The 22,945-nt window shown below is 38.2% G+C and overlaps 1 protein-coding gene across 4 annotated transcripts in view; it reads left to right on the forward strand.

Annotated features, from left to right (window-relative positions):
- The window catches only part of VTI1A (vesicle transport through interaction with t-SNAREs 1A), a 280,801-nt gene that overhangs the window by 150,113 nt on the left and 107,743 nt on the right, over nucleotides 1-22,945 (forward strand). For all 4 annotated transcript variants that reach the window (XM_067300244.1, XM_067300247.1, XM_067300246.1 and 1 more), the window contains exon 6: nucleotides 22,102-22,172. In XM_067300244.1, coding sequence (XP_067156345.1) covers nucleotides 22,102-22,172 — 71 coding nt within the window. The remainder of the gene's footprint in view (nucleotides 1-22,101; nucleotides 22,173-22,945) is intronic.

The following is a 22,945-nucleotide window of genomic DNA, read 5'->3' on the forward strand; positions in this document are numbered from 1 at the left end:
GAGTCTGTCTGTGTGCCCTGAGCTGGTCCCCCTCATTCAGAGCTGGTCCCGTGTCTCCCTGCTACCTGGCATAGACATACCTGATATGTTTGTTTCCTCATGGCTCTTGTGTCCTAGCCTCATTCTTGCTGTTCTGTAGAATTGTTACTTTTCACAGGCACAAGCCATACTAGATGCAATACCATAGGTGAGACTTCTGTTCAGTCTTATTTACCAGTCAGTACCAGAATTTTAGATTTATATTCCTCTAGTCATGTAGCTCACCATGCAGCTTGATTTTCCCACTGCAGTTATCCATTAGCTTAAGACTTTCATGACCCAGGAGGACACTTAAATCTCTTTTCAATCATTATGCCTCTGAACACGTCCCCTAATGTCCTGGCTTTCTTTTGCAATCTTTTCTCTTACACTTTTTATCCTGCATTTATCTGCATTGAATTACATTTGCCATAGTACAAGAATTTTCCTGAATTACTCTAACCCTGTATATTCTTCACAGTTAAGATGATGCCATGTGGGGAGATGGCAAGGTGTGTGCTATACTCCTCAGCCACCTGTGAGATGCAGAGAATGCTGACCTTGCTGCACCTTGGCTTTCTGACCGTCCCTGTGTGCATCTCAGTCCAAAGCGTGCAGGGTTTCCCCAGTGCTTTGGTATCTAAACGCTGCCGAGTGACTCTTCTTCCTCTGTGCTTCCTGCCGCTGTTCAGAACAATGTAGACTGGCAAAATACTGCTGCGCATGCAACGTTGCTCACTTCGTAGTGAGAGGAGAGGATTGCCATAGCAGGAACCTTGCTGAAGAGAGAGAGAGAGAACAAGAAAGCGAAATAGCGAGGGTAAGGCCAGCAGTGCCCTGCGTACAGCTGCACCCGGGGGCTTTGCTTAGACTCCCTAGCGTAGATGGTGACCTGAAAATACTTTCAGAAATTGTCGTTAAAGTCACATGGATTTGCTTATGCATAATCTTTTTTTAAAACAACAAAACAGTTTGTGCTGTCTCCAGGATTCATAGGAGCCATCTATTTCAGAGTGTTATTTACTTTTATGATGTTTATCTTTCGCCCACTGATGGGTGTGAACATTGTTGGTTTTACAGTGTGCAAAGCAGCTACCTAAAACTATTTTTACATTGAACTTTTTTTTGCCATTTTAGTTTACACAAACTTTTCTTTTAAGGATCCCTCAGAGCTATAAAAACAATATAGCACAATCAGGTGTTTCACAGCTAAGAAGAGGAAATTAAAAAGCCCTATTTTTTTCATTTTAGAATTAAGTACTACATGAAGTAACCAGTGAATGTAACTATTTAAAACATAAAGGATGAATGTTTTCAAGTATTTCATTCCAATCACTTTTCTCTCCCATTTTTGATTAATGAGGCAATGTAAAAACAGAATAAAACTGGCATTTTAAATCAGGGATGAATTAAATGAAGGCCTGAGAATTTAGTGTAGCTTACCATCTCTCTGCAGATGTGGATATTACTTGGCTTATAGCATGCATGCATCATCATTTCTCTGTAATGTATTTTTAATTATTTAACATGAAATTATTTTCTTTTTACTCCCCACCCCAGCCCAGTGAGAGTTTCTCTTCACCACAATTTACTGATAAAGGTGCTTTACATAGCTAATGCTTGAAATTCTTGTACAGCCATAACTTTGTCTTCTTAGAACAGTAGGATTTTTTTTGAGAATATCTTTTTAAATAAAAAATAGAACTTAAATCCTGTGCATTAAAGTAAAGATGTCATTAGCTCATGTGGCTTTGCATCTGACCTGCACAGTTTAAAGTCAGAATTAAGTTCTTTGTTTGGTGGAGCATTAGCAGCCATTCTTGAGATTGCAAAGATGTGCTTGCTGAGGGAGAGTTCCGTGTGTATTATGCTGTTTACCTAAGGGTTATATCCAAGACACTCTCTGAACAGCTAGGCTGATTATTGAAAAATGCCTTATAGTAACTTCCAGCCTAAGTTGATCGATATTAGCGCACAGCTTTACATGGGAGGGAGGGAGCTATTTAAACATTGATAGCCTCTGGGATAACAGCAAGTCAAAAAATAATGCAGAACAAATATGTTGAAGGGTTCAGGAGAGAAGAATATCTTGTCTCTGTACACAAAAGAAAAAAAAAAGTTGTTAAATTGCAGCAGAAAGTCCATTTGAATTTACTATTAATAAAGTGAAGGGGGATTTTTCCCTAGGCAAAAAGAAAGAAAAAAGAAAGCAAGCCCAACAAATGGTAGTGCTCTTTAATGTAGAGAGAAGCTATGAGTTACTTACCTGCATTCTCCCATAGAAAGTGTGCCTTCGTGGTGGTTCTGAGAGCTCCTCGGGGTATGGCTCTGTACTAAGCCCTTATTCTCCCACTCTGGGCCCCGAGCTCTGACTCGTTCCTATTCCCCAGAGCAGGGAGAGTTCAGATACCGATTCCTACACCAGTAACACCAGAAAAGGAAAACCTCACATCTTTCAGTATCTTAGAAGAACACGTAACAATGCAGAGTGAAAGGGTCCTGTCTCCTGAAAATGATGACTTTGTGTTTTCTGCTGGACATGTAACAGTTAAAAAACTGTTGGACAAGATAGGCTGTTCTGATTTGTTGGCGGGAATTAGAAGAGAGGAGAGGGAAGCAGTGAGACTGCAAACGAGTCCTCTTCCTCTGTTCTTCACAGAAACTGAAAGTTAAAATTCACAGAAATCTTGTAGCGGATGGTACCCTAAGAAACTGGGAGTCAGGAGAGCTACCTGTGTCACTGATTTCCTGTGACTTTTGAGAAAAGTGTAATCTTCTTGTGTCTCCATTCCCTTTCTGTAAACCATCAGTCTTTGGTTTTGTCTAAATCTTTCTATAAGAAGAATAGTTTGGAATGAAACTGTCAGGCTAAAGTGCCATGTTCACATCATGGTTGACAAGATAGAAGAGGATACAGGAGGAACTGGTGGAAGCAGTTTGACAGGAGGACAGTGGGGAAGTGAAATGGTAGATGATGGATGGGATTGCGTCATGGAAAATGAGAATTTGGTTGATCTCCTTGGCAGACCAAAATGAAGGATGAAAACCTAATTTCTAATGATGAAACATGGGAATCAGGTTGACTGACTGAAAGGTCTTTGGACACTTGGATTGGAGAGTGTGTTGTGTCTGTAGTGCCTAGTGACAAAAAATCTTTTCCAGTATGAGTGGTTAAAACAACGTAGGCAGAGGAGGCCTCAACCACAGAGCCGGGCAGAATGGAAACAGGAACAATTTCTTTAGTAGGTCAGTTGGTGTTAACTTTAAAAATTAAAAAAAATTTGGAGTACTTGGGGTCCTGCTTTATCAGTTGTTTGGCGTGTGTGTGTTATGCGGCAGCTTGAACTTCCATCATTGCTGAGGGTGAGATGGGACAGTAACCGGTATGTAACTCACTGCTCCCGTAACCGTTTTCTGCTTTGTTTTAGCTGTGTTTGTGACTGTTGGGGGATTGCTGGGAAAGAAGGGATGATTCTTCATATAAATGTTTCTAAAGTATCATTCTGGTATAGCTCTGCTTACCAGGCAGCCCAGAAACTCAGCAGTTTTGTAGGAATAGTGGAGCTCTAAGACCAGTCATGGAAACGTGTTTCACTGTAGAATTATTTTTTTTTAATGGCGAGTGAACAGCATGTCCGATGGTTGTACCAAGATGGAGGAGGGGATTGTGCTGGGCTCTGGAGGGAGCGCTTCCAGTTCCCCACGGTGCTAACCAGCACCCCCCACTTCTGCCCCTGTCAGAGGAAACCTATTTTTAGGAAGTCTCGCTACTGCAGCACAGGACTGTAATTTTGCTTTGTGACTCACGCTGAGCTACAGGCCCTGCGTGTCTTTTTGGCTGGGCACCTAATGAAGCTCAGGCCGCACCCGTTTTTGGGTGCAGCAGAATGGCAGGGAGCTTATTTTTATAGCACTGATTCTGCTGCATGGCACTTGTAATCAGCACCTCCATGAGTGCCTGGCTTGTGCACAGAAATGCTCTTTAACTGAAGGGTGCACCTCAGCAACAGAATATGGCCCCAGCGTGTTTATCTGATGAAAGCCAGAACCATTGCAATCATAAAATATCAGATGCTTTGAATGGATCATATTTATTTCACGATTTTAATGATTTTTATGGCCATATATATATATTTTAGTGATTTTCAAGGTCATTCTAGCTTACAAAAATTGGAATGTGGTCACTTTAGAATGAGATAATTAATTCCATGAAGGGACCAGATGACAATTTCGGAAAGCATTTCTCTCCTATGGAAGATACAGGTCACCATGATTTTCTGATGAGACAGAAAAATGACTTGCAAGAAGCTGTTAGGTTAATTACTCTTCAAAAAAGAGGGTTAAATTCTGAGAAGTGTGCAGCAATCTGTTGATAGAATAATGGTTGTTGGCAGATTAAAACAACAAAAATAGTTTGGAAATGACCATCCATTTTTTTAAACACCACAATAAATAGGATGTGTCAGTTTTGACGAAGACTTTTGAGCTGGCTAGATTCAGATGTATATTGAATGAAGCTTCATTTTAATACATCATTTTGAATTAAAAATGAAAGAACAATTTTAAAAATCAGTGAAAGACATACTTGGGATGGTCACTTTTTTTTTCACAAACTGAGGCATGGAGCCTAGATGAGGTTTGCAGACTGTTTTGCTCTGAGCATCATTTTTAAAACTGAGTTATATTCAACGGGATCAGAAGCATTGCCTGTTTTTCCTGCTCAGTTCTAACAAATTAGTCTTCAGAGCTTTATTTACTCAATTATTGCTGTCAAAATTTTTGTCTAAATGTTTTGGTTTGGTTTTAGCAGAGCACAGTTTTCCCCCATCCACCCTTCTCCATAATGTAAGGGGCATGTGGGGTGCTTTCAGAACGTGCTGTGTGTGCACGCTGCACATCATGGCCAACATAGAGCTTATGGTCATCAATCATTCGATTGTTCTTTAAACACTGTTTTAACAGGCATTCGTTGTATAAATGGATCAGGTTATTGACCTTTGCCAGCAATTGCTTGCTACGTGTCATCATGGCTTAATGACATTATCAAGGAACATATTCTGTATTGTAGATACTTTAAAGGGTTCATGCGTTGTCTCTCACTAGGACACATGGCTGGCTAAAGGATCTTGAATTAGCAAGTTATCTGATGTCATTATTAAAATATGCAGTGCATTTCCAGCAGTGCATTTACAGAATAGGAGAATGAAATACTTCTCATTTCTACAAAAGCAAAGCCCAGGAAGAAGTTATTTGTCATATTGGAATACTTGGTTTGAAATCCTGCCTCTTTTCTCCTTTACAATTTAATCAGCTACCTAGAATAGAGTGGTGCAGTCTTCTGAATATCCTGTGAAAATTGTTTGACTGGTCTGCAGAGCTCCAGCTGCAACTCCTCCATTTCTAGGAATACTATAGATCTAATTGGCACTATTAAATCATTACAGCACATAATAGATGGAACTTCTGACTAAATCAGCTATGTTTTTAATGAACAGAAGAGTTTTTAAACTAGAATGGATACAGCATTCTTTATGTGTTTATGTCGGGTGGGAAGGTTGTTGACTGTAATGGCTGATTCAATTTAAATGAGAGAAAATAGACATTGTTCTATAAATTTTGTTTTCTGGATAAAACTTAAAGCTGTACTGACTTTTTAAATCCCAAATTGTGAAATTGAACAACTCAACTGATTATTTAGGTCTGTCCAGTGTATGGACCAGCTTTGGTTTCTGTGGCTTCTCTTGTCACAATCTTTAAGTTAAAATTGATTTTCTGTTCTCAGGAAAACATATGCATATCACACAAAATATACAGTCTGAGAATCCTACATTCTTCGTTGTTTGTTGCACTGAAATTAGGGCTTTAGGTAAATTGGAGAGAGAGAGTTCTTAAAAGCTTTAAAAGTCTGTATGGGTGTTAATAAATAAATTTTTATGCCATTGCTGGGAAATAAGTAAGTAGTATTACTTCCATTTTATCGTGGAGAGAGACTTCTAGAAGAGTTGGTAGCCTATGGCATAAATATGGCCAAAATGTAAATGTTAGCCTGTTGTTCTATAGTCATTGCTCTTTTCCATAAGGTCTTTTTTTGTACAATGTAAAGATCTTTCTGCTGTAATAATTACTCCATTACATATTAGTGTTAGTCTTTGCCCTTCTCCTATTGGTTGTTCAAGATCCTGTTCTTCAATATCTCTGATTTCTTTCCCTACATTGTCTTTCGTTTGGTAGTATAGTCAAGTCAGTTCTTTAACTTTTGTCTGGTTTTCTCTTCCATTGCCACAGCAAAATATCTTCTTATGTAATTTTAATTTTAATGGAACATATTGCCAGATTTTCCAGGTGCTTAATTAATACTTGAAAAGACCTTTGCACTGAAAAGCTGGAATATAAAACACAAGGTATGGTCTTGAAGAATTGAAGTAAGATTAGGGTCAGGAAGTAGTGAATTACAACTCTTAGTTCTGACTTTGTGTGGATTTAAGTTATTTACGTCATTCTTTCGTTAGCTTCTGAGTTGAAAAATTAGTAATAAGACCATTTACTCCTGAGAATGTTGTGAAGATATCTCTATTAATACCTATGTCATGTTTTCATAGATCATAAGATTTGGAAGGAAAATAATAATTATTTGCCCAGACCTTCTGCACTGAGGCTGTAGAAATTCAGGGGTTAATTCTGGAAAAGAAAAAATTATTCCCACCACACGAAGATAAACCAGGTGTAACTTCAATGAAGGAGGGGCAACAAGCAGGTATAAAACTGGTGCAGGGGAGGAGAACCAGGACATGAAAGCACTATTTGAGAGTTTCTTCTAAGCAAATCTCCTCACAGCAGTCTTCATTCTTTTTGTCGGGGTTACATTTGATTGCTGACTTTGACAGTTCACTATTGGCAATAGGCTTCATAAATGTCTAATCCAGCTGGATTGTTCTGTCTTCACATTTGCTTCCTACATCAATACTGTATATTATTGTGAGAGAGAGGAGAGAGAGAAAGAAAGAGAGAAAGGGAGAGAGAAATCTGATAGTTTCCATTACAGGATTTAAGAAAAATAGATATCATTTAAAATAGATAAAGCAGATAAAATAGAGAATATAATCTCAATAGCTAAAACCATAAATAAGGCCATGGTGGTCTTTTGTTTTGTTGCTGGAAAAAAAAGAAAAAGCTCACAACGCATCTTTAACATCTTCAAGATAAATTCAAAACTGTGATTTCAGCCCCAAGACCTAACAAACATCGCATACAAAGCGCAGTAAATGTAGTATTCATAAATGTATATGCTCTTTGTGACTTCATGTCAGCGGGGTTCTGTAGACCCTCATTTGTATCAAATAAACTTCAAATGATAAGAATATGTGCCAGCCAGGGACAAGCATCACTTTGAATTGTTCCTTGTGTGTTGTAGCTGAAATGGGCAACACGGCGGGCTTCCTGTTAGTCAAGAGTGAAGAACTGGTGTGCTTTCTGTAATTATCAGGAATAGCGTCAATTTAATAAATTATTCACTGACGACAACAGGATTTACGTTCAATTTACTGATAGCATGTGAGGGATAGTGTTTGTTTTAAGAAGGTAAAATCTGACAGTAATACAGTGTACACTGTAAATCTCTATACCACACCTGCACTGTAATAATAAAGACAAGTGCTGATAACTTCTTTTTACAGTACCTTCCTCCACTTCCAGTACCTTCCTCCTCCATCGTGAATGACACCCACATCTGCTTGCTGGATTCTGTGCTTATCCATTCTGGGGCAGAGCATGCAGAAGTTCATATAACCTGAAGGTTCGTGGTTATGACTGAGATTTCCATTGACTTCACAGGAAATTATGATTGTGTAGTACATTGATGGACAAGAAAAGCCAGATCAGAGATTTTGGGAGGATTATGAGGTGATGAGTTGTGTATGCTCAGCTCCTCCTAATCATGAGTGTCAACATAAGGGAAAGTGCAGAAGTGCTTGAGTGAAAATTTAACCAGTGAATGATACCTGAGTTGCGAAAGGAATTAATAAGCTGATAGGAAATGGGAGATGGCAGCCCGTGGAGGGGCTGGCTATGGAAGAAATGTAACTATTGTTTAATGTGGCAAAGTGGGAGAGGCAACAGGATGACCAGAAAGAAAAAGACCAGTATTATGCTAAAAAAGAAATGTTTGTAGCAGTGGATTACTACAAGTGGTACAATTGATTTTCGTCAAGCCTAGAGAAAGGATGTAATTAGGTGAGGAAGGTTGAGAGCCTACAAGAGAGTTTTTGAGAGGTGAATGGATGGGACCAGTCTGTTTCTTAAAGATGTCGTGGAGAAAGAATCAGACAGCTCACCCGGAAAGGAGATCAAAAAAAGTGAACTGTATTAAAAAAAATGTTGAGGCTGGGTGAAAAAGAGGACGATCATGTTGCACATAGTAATAGATGGAGTGGAGCCATGTTGGGAGGACAAGGAACTGCTGTGTTGTGTTGAATTTGAGTTGAAAGCTAAGCAATGCGATAGATGGGAGAGGTGATGGCTACGCAATGGAGAGGGAAATCTGTCACTCATTAAGTGGTAGCTGAGTTTGTGTTCGTGCATGAGATTGATTGGCCAGGAGTAAATCAACTGCAGATCTGTGGGGAGGGAGGGAACCAAAACCAGAATCTTATAGAGCCGTCACAGAAAACTGGAGAGGGACAAGGAAAATCATCAAAACAACTGTTGGAGGAATGGCTGGAGAAATAAGAGAATAGGGCGGGTAGGATCCTAGGTACCAAGGGAGGAAAAGATTTCAAGAGGGAAAGCGTGACCAGATGTGCCGAGGGCACATGTGAGCTCTCATTACCCACTAGCTCTCCCTATCCTTTCCCTTTTCTCTCCCCATCCCTCTCTTTTTCTTCACTTACACATTAAAAAAGCAGTGACAGAAGAAATGATCGTCCTTATTACACATGCACCGGTGATCTGGGAAGCTCCACTGTCCATCCATCTGTCCTTGTGTGAAGCAGAGGAGTTGGCTGTCACCATGTCAGGAGAAGTAAGGCAGCACTCTGGTTTGGGGTTGGCTTGTTTTCAATAACTGCTTAATTCCTGCGTTGTCTCTGGGTTTGGGATAGTGCGTTTCTAAGGAGAATCTCCACATGCACCCAAGGCTGAAGTTGTAGTTCACAGCTGAAGGACAGGCACCTGCAAACTCTGACAGGTTTTTGCTGTACCGGTTTTGCTGTAAGATGCTTGTGTGACAGCATTCATGTAGTATGTGGGCACTTGCTTGCTTTAGTGGAATTCTAGCAGAAACATTATTTACCCCCATTTTACAGATAGAATAAATAGGATAAAAGAAAGAAAGTGACTTGCCAAAAAAACAAACAAGAAATCTGTGGCCAGCTCTTGGTCCATACTTTTATGTACTCTGTTTTATTTCTTTGTAATTCAGAAGAAGTAAAAACAATTGAAAAAATAAAAATAAAACAAAACCCAGCATGTTATCAGCAATTTCTTTGCTAAAACTTGTGAAAGAAGCTGAGATTTTTCTCCTTGGTATTACATTAAAAAAATGATTAAACTTTTCTTTTTTCTTCAGTGGGAAAAATATTTAATTGTCATTTAAACTCGTTCTCTAACATCCCATAGTTTTACCTACAATAATCCAAGAACATTTAATAGGTCTTAAAATATTCATAATACATGGCGATCATTACTCTTGAGATGTTTGTACAAAGCAATGAAATATGTTAGACATATGGCAGAAACCTCTTCGTTTCTTATTTTTTGCTATGATTATATGAAAAAAAGAAAAATACTTTTCTCCATTGCAACCTGCATGCCATTGTTGTATCTGTTGTGGGCCAAAGCCATCTCATACACATGGTCATTCAGGATCATGGAGTTAATCGGGCTTGAATTAGCTCAGTATATGTAAGTACAATATCAGTAAATTGCTGTTTTGTTGCGGTGTAGTGCTTCAGATAACAAAGAGGAAAGAATTTATCTATGTATCCCATATGACATTACAGTCCAAACTGTATTGCAGGACAGATGCTAGTACCTAGTTTTTTATTATTGGTAATTGTCAAAAGTTGTTAACTGCTGTGGCACTGAGTATTTAGAAAAAAGCACTTGCTATGTCCTGCACTTGGAAGTGTATCATAAATATGAGAAGTCCTTGTCATGGTACTGACTGTTTGTAGGTAGGATGAAAAATCTTGTTTTAATTATATTTCAGTGTGATTGTCTAAAGTCAAGTGTAACCTCAATGGATTATATCTTAAATTGTGGTTACAGTATAGGGCCATAATCCCCAGATCTGTTGTGTCGAAATGACAGTATAATGAGTAGAAGTTAAAATGTCCTCTGCTTTCAAGTCATCATGGTTGTCACTTGATTAAATAATAGTGCATTCTGTTTGATGTCTTGGCTTTATTATTCAGAAGCACTTCAGTATATGTGTCCTACCTTTGTATTATGTGCTCCTGGCAACCAGGTATCCATATAGGTCCTTATTTACACACCTGCAACAGATACACTGTACATTTAGCTTGCATGTGTGCTGCTTGAATATGGAATTTTAATTATTCCTCTTAATTATGGTGCATTCACCAAAAAGGGGGAAATCATTGGTCAGGTACAAAAAGAAACCGCTTAGTATTTGAAGGAATTTGATAATTTTGTTGTAGTTCGTAGCTTGGCAGGTGGTAATAATGCTATGCCAGCACTGTCAAAATATGAAAATTAAAGTGACGATGGGTTTTAATGAAATCCATTTGACAAATATAATTAAGGTGTTTTAATATGAAGCCCTGTAATAAAGACTACCGGTGGACTCCCTGAGGTCCTGACTAATTGTGTAGATTGCTTTTAAGCTTTGAATAGTTTTATTGGATAATGAACTGTTAAGAAGTGTTAGATCTTTCTTAAGCAGAATTTGGTTTGAAAAAGAAGAGGAGAGACAGGCCTGAGGTGTGGCATTTTAAACATAATTAGAAGAGAGATTTAAGTTAACATCTTTGATCTTGCTGTCAGTTTTTGATTAGAGCTGTAAATGCTTTAATCAAGTGCAGTGTAGTCATTACATTTCTAACTGTTTTTAAACTGCGAAATTACTGAGACACTGACATCAGTTTAACACTTCTTGAGAATTTCCAGCAAAGTTATGTTTGTAAACTGAGTGTTTGCATTAAAATGTCATACTGCAGTAATTTACCAATTTAATAGATCATGGCATAATTATATTTTGGTGCTCAAATAATTTGGAAATGCTTTATGAGATTAAGCATAATGTCCTTTAGTTGAGGAGAGTGTGCCACTTAAGTTTTCATTTAAAAATAATTTCTAATACTGTTTTTTCAATTAAAATGATATACAAACTAGTACTTATAATGGAAATGAATATATCAGAAACTAAATGCAGTATCTGAATTACTTCCATGGGAACATAATCTTTTTAATAGTAGATATGATGTTCTGCCAGTGTGGATTCCTTCACGCCCATTTTAGAAATGGGGAAACGGAGGCACAAATACACAATGTAAAGCAGTGGCAGAGCTCATAATAAAACTGTGATCTCTCAATTCCCTCCTCTTGCAGCACTGAAGACTGCTCAAAATTTTTTTCAGAAAGATAAATTTTTACTGGAGTCCTAAACAGCCTGGATGGCAATAAAATGTGAGACTGGTTCTGCGCAGAGGTCTGTAAAATCACCGAGGATGGTCAGCTGGATTGCACTTCCCCTGGGTGGTATGGCACTTATTTTCAATACCGAACCCGGCGGTCCAAGGTCCGTTTCCAGAACTGGCCTTGCCCTCACTGGGATCTTGATCTTTGAGCATTACAGAGAACCCAGACACGTGTCACTTGGCTGCGTGCGGTTAGTGGCTCTACTAGGCATACTGTTTTGCTGTGGTTTGCTATTGTGTTTGCTATTGCTGGTCTTCTCAGTAGAAAGAAACATGTACTTCATTTGTTCTGCAGCCTACAGGACATTCACAGAAATGCATGTTAACGCTGGCCTGCCAGGAAGGCCTACAAAATTGTTAATTACATCCCACAACAGACACCTGGTGTCTTTAGCAGCGTGTCCCGCACGCCAACATATCTGACCAGAAGAGAGGGGAGACGTGATGCCAACGTAGGACGTCCTCTCAGAGGCTGTCCTGCTGCCAGCGCTCCGTCATGGTGACTCCAGGTCACCTGCCTCTGCCGAGTGCAACTCAAAGAGAGTAGAAGAGGGAGAAGCCAGCTCTCTCCTAACCCTGACCCCAAACCCTTAATGGCTGCAAAGACCATAGCTTGATCCTAGAATATGATTCTACCCTGAGTACTGTAAAAGTGTGTTATGGGAAAGTCTTTTTTTCCATCTCAGTAATTTCCAGAAGAAATATCCTTGATCGACAGGTACAAGAGCGGAGATTTCTGCTTCTTTTATACAGTCCTGCAAACTCAGCCTGGCTTTTAAAATCAGTCTGGATTCTTTCCTTCTCGTGTCCCTCCTGATCACAGTGATTTGCCAGGCCATCGAGTATTTTCCATTGTCCCCTCTGACCCCTTGCTGTGGGTTTACTGAGATAGCAGTTTTCGCAGCATTACTGTGTGTGTAATCGAAGGCAACATTGCAGATGGAACTAACTAACACTTAGCTGATGTGTGTGAAAAAGGAACCGAATCCATAGCTACGTTGGTTCTGCAGGGAAAAACAAAAATATAAACAAAGGAAAGACTGCTTGAGAGCATGTCTAAGTGCAGAAAGAAGAGACCAGTCCATGAGCAGTGTGCTGTGTAAGCAGCACAGAGATGGCTATGTTGATGTTTTGTCCTTTAGGTGCAGGTTTTTAAATTGTTTATTTCAAATGAATGCAGCCTCTAAGTATTGGTTTTAAATATCATTATGTATAAAAACATGAGTACAGACTCTAAATTTAATAAAATACACAAACTACTACACTTCAGTCACCAAACAAAAATACAGATAAGTGCAAAATGACAAATGTTTTTCCATAAAGAGGTGTTACTTTTTCTGCACTCACTGGTAAAGTTTACTTATTTAGACCAGTTATTATAACCACCAGTACTATAGCATTGCTTTAATTGTACATTTCTTTCTGGTTCAGGTACTTTTGTCCCCCGTATTTTCTCAGACATCTTACCATGTCTTTCCTCATAACAGCCCTGTGTGTAGAGTGATGTTAATTTTCTGCATTTTACGTAAACAGCCTTAAGACTAAATAGCTGTTTAACTTAACTGTAGGCCCCTAACTCAAAGGCTCAGCACTATACACCGGATGTGCCTCGCTCCATTCACATATAGCAACACTAGACTCCTATAGTAAGCATCTCAATAAGGACTATGAAGTTAGGCACTGTGAACCGCTTCTTAAAAGCCCCTCCAAAAGCCAGACCAAAAGACCGGGGAGAACTGGAGCTTGAACCACAGCCGGTCTAATAAACTATGGACTGTCCTGTCCCTCTGCCCCTCAGCCCTCCATGTACAAGTAGATGCTTCAGATCTCCAGAGCCCTGATGGAAGAAACATCCTTCTCTGTGAGCAAAACCACTATCATGACAAAACTGGTATGCATTGGACATCACAAGGTTTTGTAGTTGTAAATTATCTGAGGAATAACCTAACATTGTTTTGAAAGGGTTTTTTCCTTTCCAAGTTGCCATCTCTTTGGAGAAATATTACATTTTCAAGGGAAACTGAAGCTTCATGAATAATTTTAAATTCATTTTGCCTCCTTTTATAGATCAACTTTTAAAAGATTATTTTGTTTTTGGTAGAAACCTTGAACAATAATATAACTCAGCAATCTCTTTATTATTATTGTTTGAACCTTGGGACTTTCAGCCTCCAACTTTGCAATACAGTTCTTTTATATTGTGTTTAGGTTTTGAGAAAGTATTTAGTTGGTGGGCAAATGCGAAATACATTGAAAGGATGAGCTAATTAATGTTTCCTCACCCTATATAAAATACGCTGTTGTGTTAGAGTTTTGCTGCGTTTGTAATTTATGCCTGTTAAACCTTTGTTTTATCATCTATTACTGACTTCTAGGCTTCCGCTTGCACTTACTGTCTATAACAACCATTTCATTTTATAAGGCAAAAAAATGGTTTCAGTTGCTTCTACTGTACCCGAAAAGGAGAATGGGATTTGCAAATGATAAATGGGGAAGTTGACTAGCTAACTAATAAAGATTTGTCTTAATCAAGTATGATTTGTCAGAACAGGAGCGCACTGGGGTCAGGGCACACGCAATGAATAATACAGCATTCACTGGAGAGAAGGACCAGGCAAAAGGCCTCATAAATATGCTGCGATTACCCATTGCTAATTCGTATTCAAAGAATGAGTTGCACTGAAGCCAGCTTCGAGGTTGCTGAGCTGTTCACCTGCTTTGTGGGCTTTCCACCATTTAAGAAAGTTTTTTTTTTTTTATCATATACTGTTTTCAGCAGGCATTATTTTTGCACAGATTGATTCCTTTGCTTTTCGGTCAATGATTTTAAGCCATATTTATTAATCATCCTTTAGGTTTGTTTTATTTTTCTGATGTCTGGACACTTTTATTTCTATTTTTTGTTGTTTAAATATGAACACGAATACTGCAGGAGATAGTTCCATTCACATATAAAATGAATTGCTCAACAGTGCAAGAAAGGTTAAAACCCCCTTTACTTCCATGGAAGTATTAAAGATCAAACAAGCAAAGAATTTTTGCTCATGTTGTCAGCTTTTCCTGACTTTCTAATAGGTCTGTGGATTCAGGATATCCTGAATACTAGGGTCAAGATAACCTGGAATATTTAGGTATTGGGGGAAACCTGCACAAACTTAAGTATCTTTGTATTTGGCTCTGGTTTTGTTTTCATGGCCTGGGTGTTTTCATTTGTTGACATGGCCTTTTGCTTCAAGGAACCATTTCTCATATTGAAACAGCTGAAGGATATACTCTTTTCTGATGTCCAGAAACTGAGATATGGCAAAGAACCTGTTCTTATTGTTTTAGCTGCATAAATGAGTCCCAAAGAATCAGTTAAGCAAAAAATTGTTTCAGTGCTGACAAATATAAATAGCAGACTATATTCTTTGTCTTTGCACTGTTTAAATGTCAGGTGTTGCAGCTTTGCATAGTTAAGTTTGAAAAAAATCTCCTTCTCCGCACTTCAAATTTAAAATATATTTCAAAATTTCAATATGTTCTCTTTTAATAACCTAATATGATTATGTTTTCTATTGCTGGTTGGCTAATAGTCTGTCTCATCTATTCTGTGTTAAACAGTGTGTCTTGAAGTGCATTTGTTGCATTAAGAGTAAATCAGCTACAGAGGTAGGGCCAACTTTAAGATTTCCAAGGCCTCAAGCTGCTGAATGCAGGAATCTAAGTTGCCAACCGTCTGCCTACCCATGTTTTAAGTCTTTGAGAGGACCAGTACTGCGAGGTCCAAAGTAATTATTTAAACTGCTTTGAGCTTACAGAAAACTCGTTAGATGGTGGATCATTTCTGATTAAATTATGACTGTGAATTCAGCCTGAGTTAGATGAGCCAAAGATCACTGGTGTGTTGTCTTGTTGCTGTTTGGAATCATAGGTTTAATTAAGAGATGGTTTGTGCATCAAGTCTTAGAGGGTATGTTGCTGCAACTTGATTTAGGTGCAATCAGAACTGCTGATACTCTCTGACTACCCTTTATATACTCTCTGTAATGCTCTCTAACTGCTAAATCAGTAGATTTAGTAATTAGAAAAGTAGTTTCAGTAAAGGTCAAGATTGGCTGTACTGTAATGAAGCAGCATCCATTCCCCAAACCACAGCTAAGAGCGAGCAGGGACTTTCTTCCGTCCTTCTGATTTTCCTACTACTTAAAGTAGTAGGAAAAGACAATACTGTGGGTTGGCTCCCAACTTCACTTTCATAAGTGACTGAAATGGTGGTAGCAGGTTGTTTACTTACCTCGATGCACTAAGCAAAGATTTTTTTTGCCTTAGAGCTTTTTCCAAGGAAGGGAAAAAAGAGAAAATTTGAAGGGAGGAATGCAGAGCGGAGAAGCACTGCAGAGCTGGTGGATGGCTAGAGCAATGACTGGACTTCAATATAGAGATGAGCGTTCAGTAGAATCAAAGTCTGCCACCTCCTGTGAATGTTGCTGTGAGGATGTTAGAAAGGGAGCTCAGATTGATGGGTGATGGGAAAAGACAGGAAAAAAATACATCAGTTAGTGAGAAATGAGTAGTTTTATATCAGCACATTGATGTAAGTTAGGATTTTAGAAAAAGAATGATACCTTAGTTAAAAAAAAAAAAGGCTACTAGAGGTGACGTTACTAGTTCTGTCACATATCATCTTTCTCCCTTCTTTTTCTTATTTTCTTCTCATTCATCTGCCTGGATCATCAGAGGTTTTGATTATAAATCGCTCCCAATTTGTTCTCAAAGGCATGTGGCATCTTCCTCAAATGTTTTTTTGTCTTTATTTTGACCAAACCATAAAGTCTGAATTCTGATTCGATTTTTCGGGTGCTTTTCTTTTTGTTTCCCTAACCTCAGGATTGAAGGACTCCTCTTGCTGTTGGCTAATGAAAATAATTTTATGAACATCCATTATAGTTTACAGAAACCTTTTTAATTTAGAAAATGTTTGTATTTTAAGTTTGGTGGACATCTTGGACTTTGGAGGACTGGGAGGTATTGGGGTGGGGGGGAGATGTTCAAGCAAGACTAGTCAACTTCTTTTATCCTTTCTTGTAACTGAACTTCTGAAAGCTCTGAAAGTGTTGGCAGTCCTCAGTGTCTGCTCTTGACTGACTGGATCCTTTCTAAGGTACAGCAATGAGATCTGCTGAAGATGCCAACTAGTACCTACAGCATGTAGCTAATTTTTATGTTACTATTAATTAAAATGACCATTTAACAACATGCAGAGTAACTTGTCTGTTGCATATTTTTGAGATATTTGAGTAACTCTCACATTTCACTGTTCTGTTAATGTTCTACAAATAGTCTCTCCATAGATGTATAGCCCTTATATTATCCTTCATTTATCAATATTAACCTGTACTTGTCATTTAATAACCTTAATGATCTAAATCCCTCTGTCTCTAATTATATTGGCTGTTCAAACTAAATATATATCAACTGTGAATTTGCAAATTTATAGGACTTTCACCTGTATCTCTACACTTAAGGGTGTGTCATCACTTTCTTTACTAACTTTCTGCTGTCAGGAGCATAAGCATTTGACTCAACCCCAAATTCTTCTGACTCCTACAACATTCTCCAGCCTTGTAAATCTGCTTGCTGTCACCTCTGAACAGCTAACATTTAGCACTTTCTAGCATATTTTTCCAGAAACTCCAATTGATGATTTATCTCTCCTTGTCTCCTAAAGTCTAAACTTTTAACCCGTCCAAAATGAGATGGCTATATTTTGAAAATACAGCCTTCTTTTTTTAGCCCCATCTTGAATATGTTTACTGAGTTTCTGGCTGTGTCAGCATAGTTCCCTTCCAAAAATCTCCCAGAAGCTTTTGCTACATCTTCTCAACATGAGACGTCTGTGTACAAAAAGAATGCAGAAGTGCATTCCCAAAATGGTATTACTCACTAGGCAAGGATGAGGATCTTAGAATGGAAGTATTCTCCATTCTTATTCTGAGTCCTTCTCTCACAACAGATAGTGGGTTGTTGAGTTTCTTTCCTGATTCTTTACAACAGCCACATCTGGATTCTTTAACTTGATCTCCTTTTCCCAGTGTGCATTAGACTGTCTTCTTCCCACCTCTGATTCTATAGCTCGGATGCACACATTGTACATAGGACAAGTTTGGGAAAATTGTACTTCCTGGCATCCTCTTCATGATTTGGTTGGTTTTAGCCCTATTTTTTTTTCTTTTTACCATTTCAGGATATATGTTGCCTCTTATGAAACATATATATTTTTTTTTTCTATACACTTTGAGAGGAAAGGTTCTATATAAACTGTGTCAGTTTTTTTTATTTTTCATGTGAGAAAAAAAAAAGGAGACTGTTTCCTCAGAATTCATAAAATGCATGTTTGTTTATCAAAAAGCCTGGAGAGGGTTATTCCTGTCTCTTGAGTAAATATATGCATCTTTCTTAAAAAAAGAAAAAAGATATTATTGACTTGAGTGATTAGAAAAAAGTGTTTCAAAATCAGTTTAGCTGCTAAAGTAGATAAATACTTAAATGGCCAGATGCAAAAAAAAAAGAAAAAAAACTGATCAAGCACAACTTATTTTGCGTCCTTAATAGGAGTATGTAAGTATTAGAAGTCAAGCTTTGTGGAACATGTCTTAAATATAATGATGTATGTATATAAATAAATAATATATATAGCTTATTACAGGCAAATTCCAAAATAAGGGCATATTCAAGAGCGTAAAGCAACACCAGAAGTGATCATTGTCTTTTGGGAGTATCTCAACACAGAAGTGGAAAACAATATGCCGATTTTTGCATAAATGGGGAAGGAGGGGAGCATCTTCATTCTTCCAATTGTATTCAGTGTTTTAGAATTAGAAATTTTATATTCTTCTTGCACAACAGGGTGTCATAGAGCCAGGTCTTATAGAGGCAGTTGTGTAGGACCCACAACATAGCATTATTACCAAATTTTTCAGCAGTGAAGAGGCTGATTTCCTCTACCGTGTTCCAGCAGCTTTGAGGCAGAACATATTTGGGGCTATGAAGTTTGGCATTCCAATTCCCTTTAAGTCTGATGCTTGTTAATGAAGTTATTTACTTCTTGAGAATTTTCTTTTGTTTCTGTTCATCACAGCACAGTTTAAGAGTGTGATAATCTGTGTCTTGAATATTCTTGCCCTGTGTCAGTACGTAGATGATAATAATGTAAATGCTTCTGCTTCTTACAGTTCAGCTGTAGTTTTAGAACATAATTTTATGTGTCTTTTGGGGAATTTCTGTTAGAAAAGGTAGCACCACACAGTCATTTGTAGGACTTGAGACTGCACTATAATGAATGTCCAAGCAGACCCCTAAAAGGAACGGATAAGCCCCAAATAATTGACATTGTTAAGATTCCATAGAAATAGCACAGTTACTGGCGACATGCAACACCCCTCAGTGTGTGTATAGGTCTTAATTCATGCATCTGCACCACAATATATCTTAGAAACCTGACTTTTTCACATAACTGCTGTAGCATCGTCCATGATTTGCATTACAAGTAGTCTGGAAAGATCTATACAGTACTGTTGCACTAAAAGCATGAAGCTACCACATAGATGAAGGTTTGAGCAGGCAGGAAAACATCATGGTCCTGGGGAACCTTGAGATGTGATAGCTAGCAGACAGCAATGATGTCAAGCTTGTAATAAGCTGTGTTGTGGGCCGACGCCACTTTTTTTCCAGTCCTGGGCACCTTCGATTGCAAAACAGGAGAAGAGGCATGTCTTAATATCATTTATATGCCTGAACTTTTTCTTTGTTTATTAATACTTTTGTTTAGCTGTCTTGACCTTCCCACTGAAAATGAAGTTTTTACCATCATCAGTGAAATTTCCAAGAGTACAACAAGGATGTGAAAAGGATCTGTGGATAAAGGTGTCAATTTGTGTTTGCAAACTTATTGTGAGATTATGTTACCTCCGTTATGTCTCTTTGTTGAGTTTATGTTGTTATTTGAGCCCCAAAAAGGCCAAAGATCATCAAGTAAAGTGCATGTAGAGTAAAGCTGCTCCTGTAAAATTGATGATCCGTCCAATTATTTATCTGTAGAGGCTGCTGGGAAGAAATGCAACTATCTCAGTTCCCAGACCCCTCTGCTAGTTTGAACTTCATGGCTGAAGGTTTAATCCCTAAGTGTCATATCAACAATTCATTCTGTGATATTCTGCCTGACATGTTCTCCTTCCTTATTTATTGATGTCTTCAGTCATCGACAATGAGAGGAAAATACACTATTCGTCAAAGTGACGGTGTTTTACCCTCACTTACAGTTGATGCTGCTGTCACACTGATGGTTGGAAAATAAACTCAATCATTATAAAAAAGCTAAGAGTGTGAACTTGCCAGAGACAGGAAGAAGATGAAAAAAAACTCTACAGTAACTTGCTTAAAATTGGTGCAATAAAAATAGAGCTGTTTCCTATAAAGATATTTTGAGCTTTGTTTGTGAAATACCAAGCCATTTCAGCAATTTACTTTACATTTCTTCCTTTGAAGGCAATCAACTCCTCGTACTCCTTTATGGCTGTACACAAATATGTGCAATTTTTAGAAATAAGTTATTTGTCATTATTCCACCTCCTGCTACTTGGTTAGTAATTTGCTGGGGTTTTCCCTCTATTTTTAAGAGGTTTGGGGTTGTTTTTTTCTCCCCAAATTGCACTGAATGCATATATCTCTTTGTGTATTCCAGTATTTTAAGTGCTTTGATGAAAAATAACCTTAGTATAGTTTCATCCAGTAAGTCCTTTGACATGCAAACATACACACAGGTCTGTCTCAAATCACTTTTAGTCTACCATTTGTACTGCACCTTACAGCTTTTTAAACTCAGTAACCACATCTTACCACATTTCACCTTTGGGAGGCATTGTATATACAGCTAAAAGTAAAGAGCAGCAAGCCAAGAGGGACAAGACAGCATAATGAGGATGTCAATTTGTGGTCAGATATCTGAGGAAATATTTATCTTACTTGTACTGTACTTGGCAACAGATAGAGAAATATATATGTAATGAATTTCCTTAGACCTTGTCTGGCAGAATGTATACCTTGTGTCAAATGAATTTAGAAAAAAAATTGCTTGTCTCAAATTTTAAAAGTTTGATGTGATTCTTATTTGGATTATATCCTAAAGATGAACCACTTCTATTAAAAAAATAAATAAAAAGAGACTGAAGTAGTCATGTTTGAGCTAGTAATATATTGGTAGTTTTTTTATTGATTCATTTGCTTACGACTCTTTAAATAATCACATTTCAAGATCCAACTCATTCACCAGAATGAAAGCAAGGCACGATTTCTGTTGTTTGTGAAAAAAATCACATTTTTTATAGTTTGCTCTGTTTTGGTACGTCTCTGGCAATTTAGCTACGTAGCCTAACTGTGCACAGAAATGCCTGGTTGCCTCACATTTGCTGTGGGTCCTGAGACAAGCTACAGCTGCTTCAGCTACTTGCGTCTCTTTCCCCATCTGTAAAATGGGAATGTTATAACTTATTTTTCTCCCTCAGGGAAATACAGGGAGGATTGCTTAATGTTTCTGTAGAGCTTTGAAGATGAAAATCTCTTCTCTATGTTTGCTGCTATTATTTCAGTCTAAGAGGAGCATCTGACTAAAGCTAGTTAAAGAGGAAAGTTTTGGCATCTTGTGTTGTCTTTGTACCGTGTCTTGAGGCCTGGATTCCTCTCTCCACTAGAATTTTGAAACCTTTGGTTCAGCGTAGGCTATAGAAGCAAACAGCCAGTATACAAACAAAAGGTGATGCCAACAGATGAATGTATATGTATCCCATTAGAAACATCAGGAGATCCATTACAGTGCACCTCCAAGCTTGCCAGAAACAGGGTATGGTGGAGCAAAACAGACACCAGTAACTGCCTTAGCCTGAGATGGCTGGGTATTTTAAAACATCAGTGGTTAAAGCTGAAAAGCACACAGAAATATTTTCCTCTAATATGACTTTTCAGTATCTTCAGAAGTGTAAGTATTACCAGAGTTTTAGTGAAGGCTTCCTCACTTCCTTTCTAAGACAAGGAGTGTGCTTAAAGAGTGTGTGGGAAGCCTGAACACTCAGCTCTTAGAGCAAGTTTGAAAGACTTCTTGCCTTTGTTTCATAGACCAAAGGTTAGCATCAATTCCCAGGGTCTAGGCAACCTCAGTGGATTGCAAGGGGTCAGCTTCTGGTTTGACTGTTACTTCTTCAGTTTTATGTTGCTTGGCAGACTTAAAATTTAGTATAATGATGTCTTCCTCCTTGCAGTTAGGAGGAGTGATTAGGCTATCATATGTATTAAATGCAGTTGTTCTTTAGCTTTGTTACAATCTAACCTGGCATTTTGAGGCCTTACAGTCACAAGCTATATTTTTCATGATTTAAATTTTGATTTTTTAATGCAGAACAGATTGGACAGGAGATGCTGGAAAACCTCAGCCATGACAGAGAGAAGATCCAGCGTGCTCGGGAAAGGGTAAGTTTGATAATAAATAATTGCTGGCCTAGGATTTTATTTGCTTTGGGCAAGTTCACTGTGCATGCAAAAATTATCCAGCATATTGATTAGATTTTTAAATAAATCAGCTGTTATCATGATCACCGTCTGCAGTGATGTAGTTAGAGTGTCTCATATGGGCCCAATCCTGCAGAGCTTCTCTCACAGGTAGTCACATTGAAGTCAACAAACCCACTGCTGGAAGCAAGCTCTCTGTCCCCAACGTCACAGTCAAATCTGCTTTCTGTCCTTTGAAGGATTTTCTGTAGTGTCTGTTGCAATGACTTCTTGGACTTTCCATAAAACAAGGTTCAGTATTGTAGTTTAACTTTTAATAATTGATCAACCCCACTCTTTGTAGCTGAAAAGAAAATGAACTCCTAATACTTGCCTCCTTAGGATATATGCAATGGTTTGGTATGAGAAAAATGCAGTAAGAAAAAAATAGTATCAAGTGATAGCTTCAGTCTTGCTGTTTTAAAAGGCAGTGTTGAAACTCCCACTGGCTTAATGGAAGGAAAGTTTGGGGCTGAAATTATAAAAATATGTATGTTAAATCCAATTTATAATTTGTGGCTTTAAATATGCATGGATTACCTGAGTCAGGAAAAACCTGGGGACAGTGTGTGGAAAGGTCAGCTAATGGCATTCCAGAACTTTGGAGGAGCGCATGTGTGGCACCATCCTTTCCAGTCAGTTCAGAACAGTGATTCTTGTCCATAGCATGAGTCTGTAACATTAGGAAGCACTAT

The sequence above is a fragment of the Apteryx mantelli genome, chromosome 7, assembly GCF_036417845.1.
Source record: "Apteryx mantelli isolate bAptMan1 chromosome 7, bAptMan1.hap1, whole genome shotgun sequence".
In the NCBI taxonomy this organism is placed as follows: Eukaryota; Metazoa; Chordata; class Aves; order Apterygiformes; family Apterygidae; genus Apteryx; species Apteryx mantelli.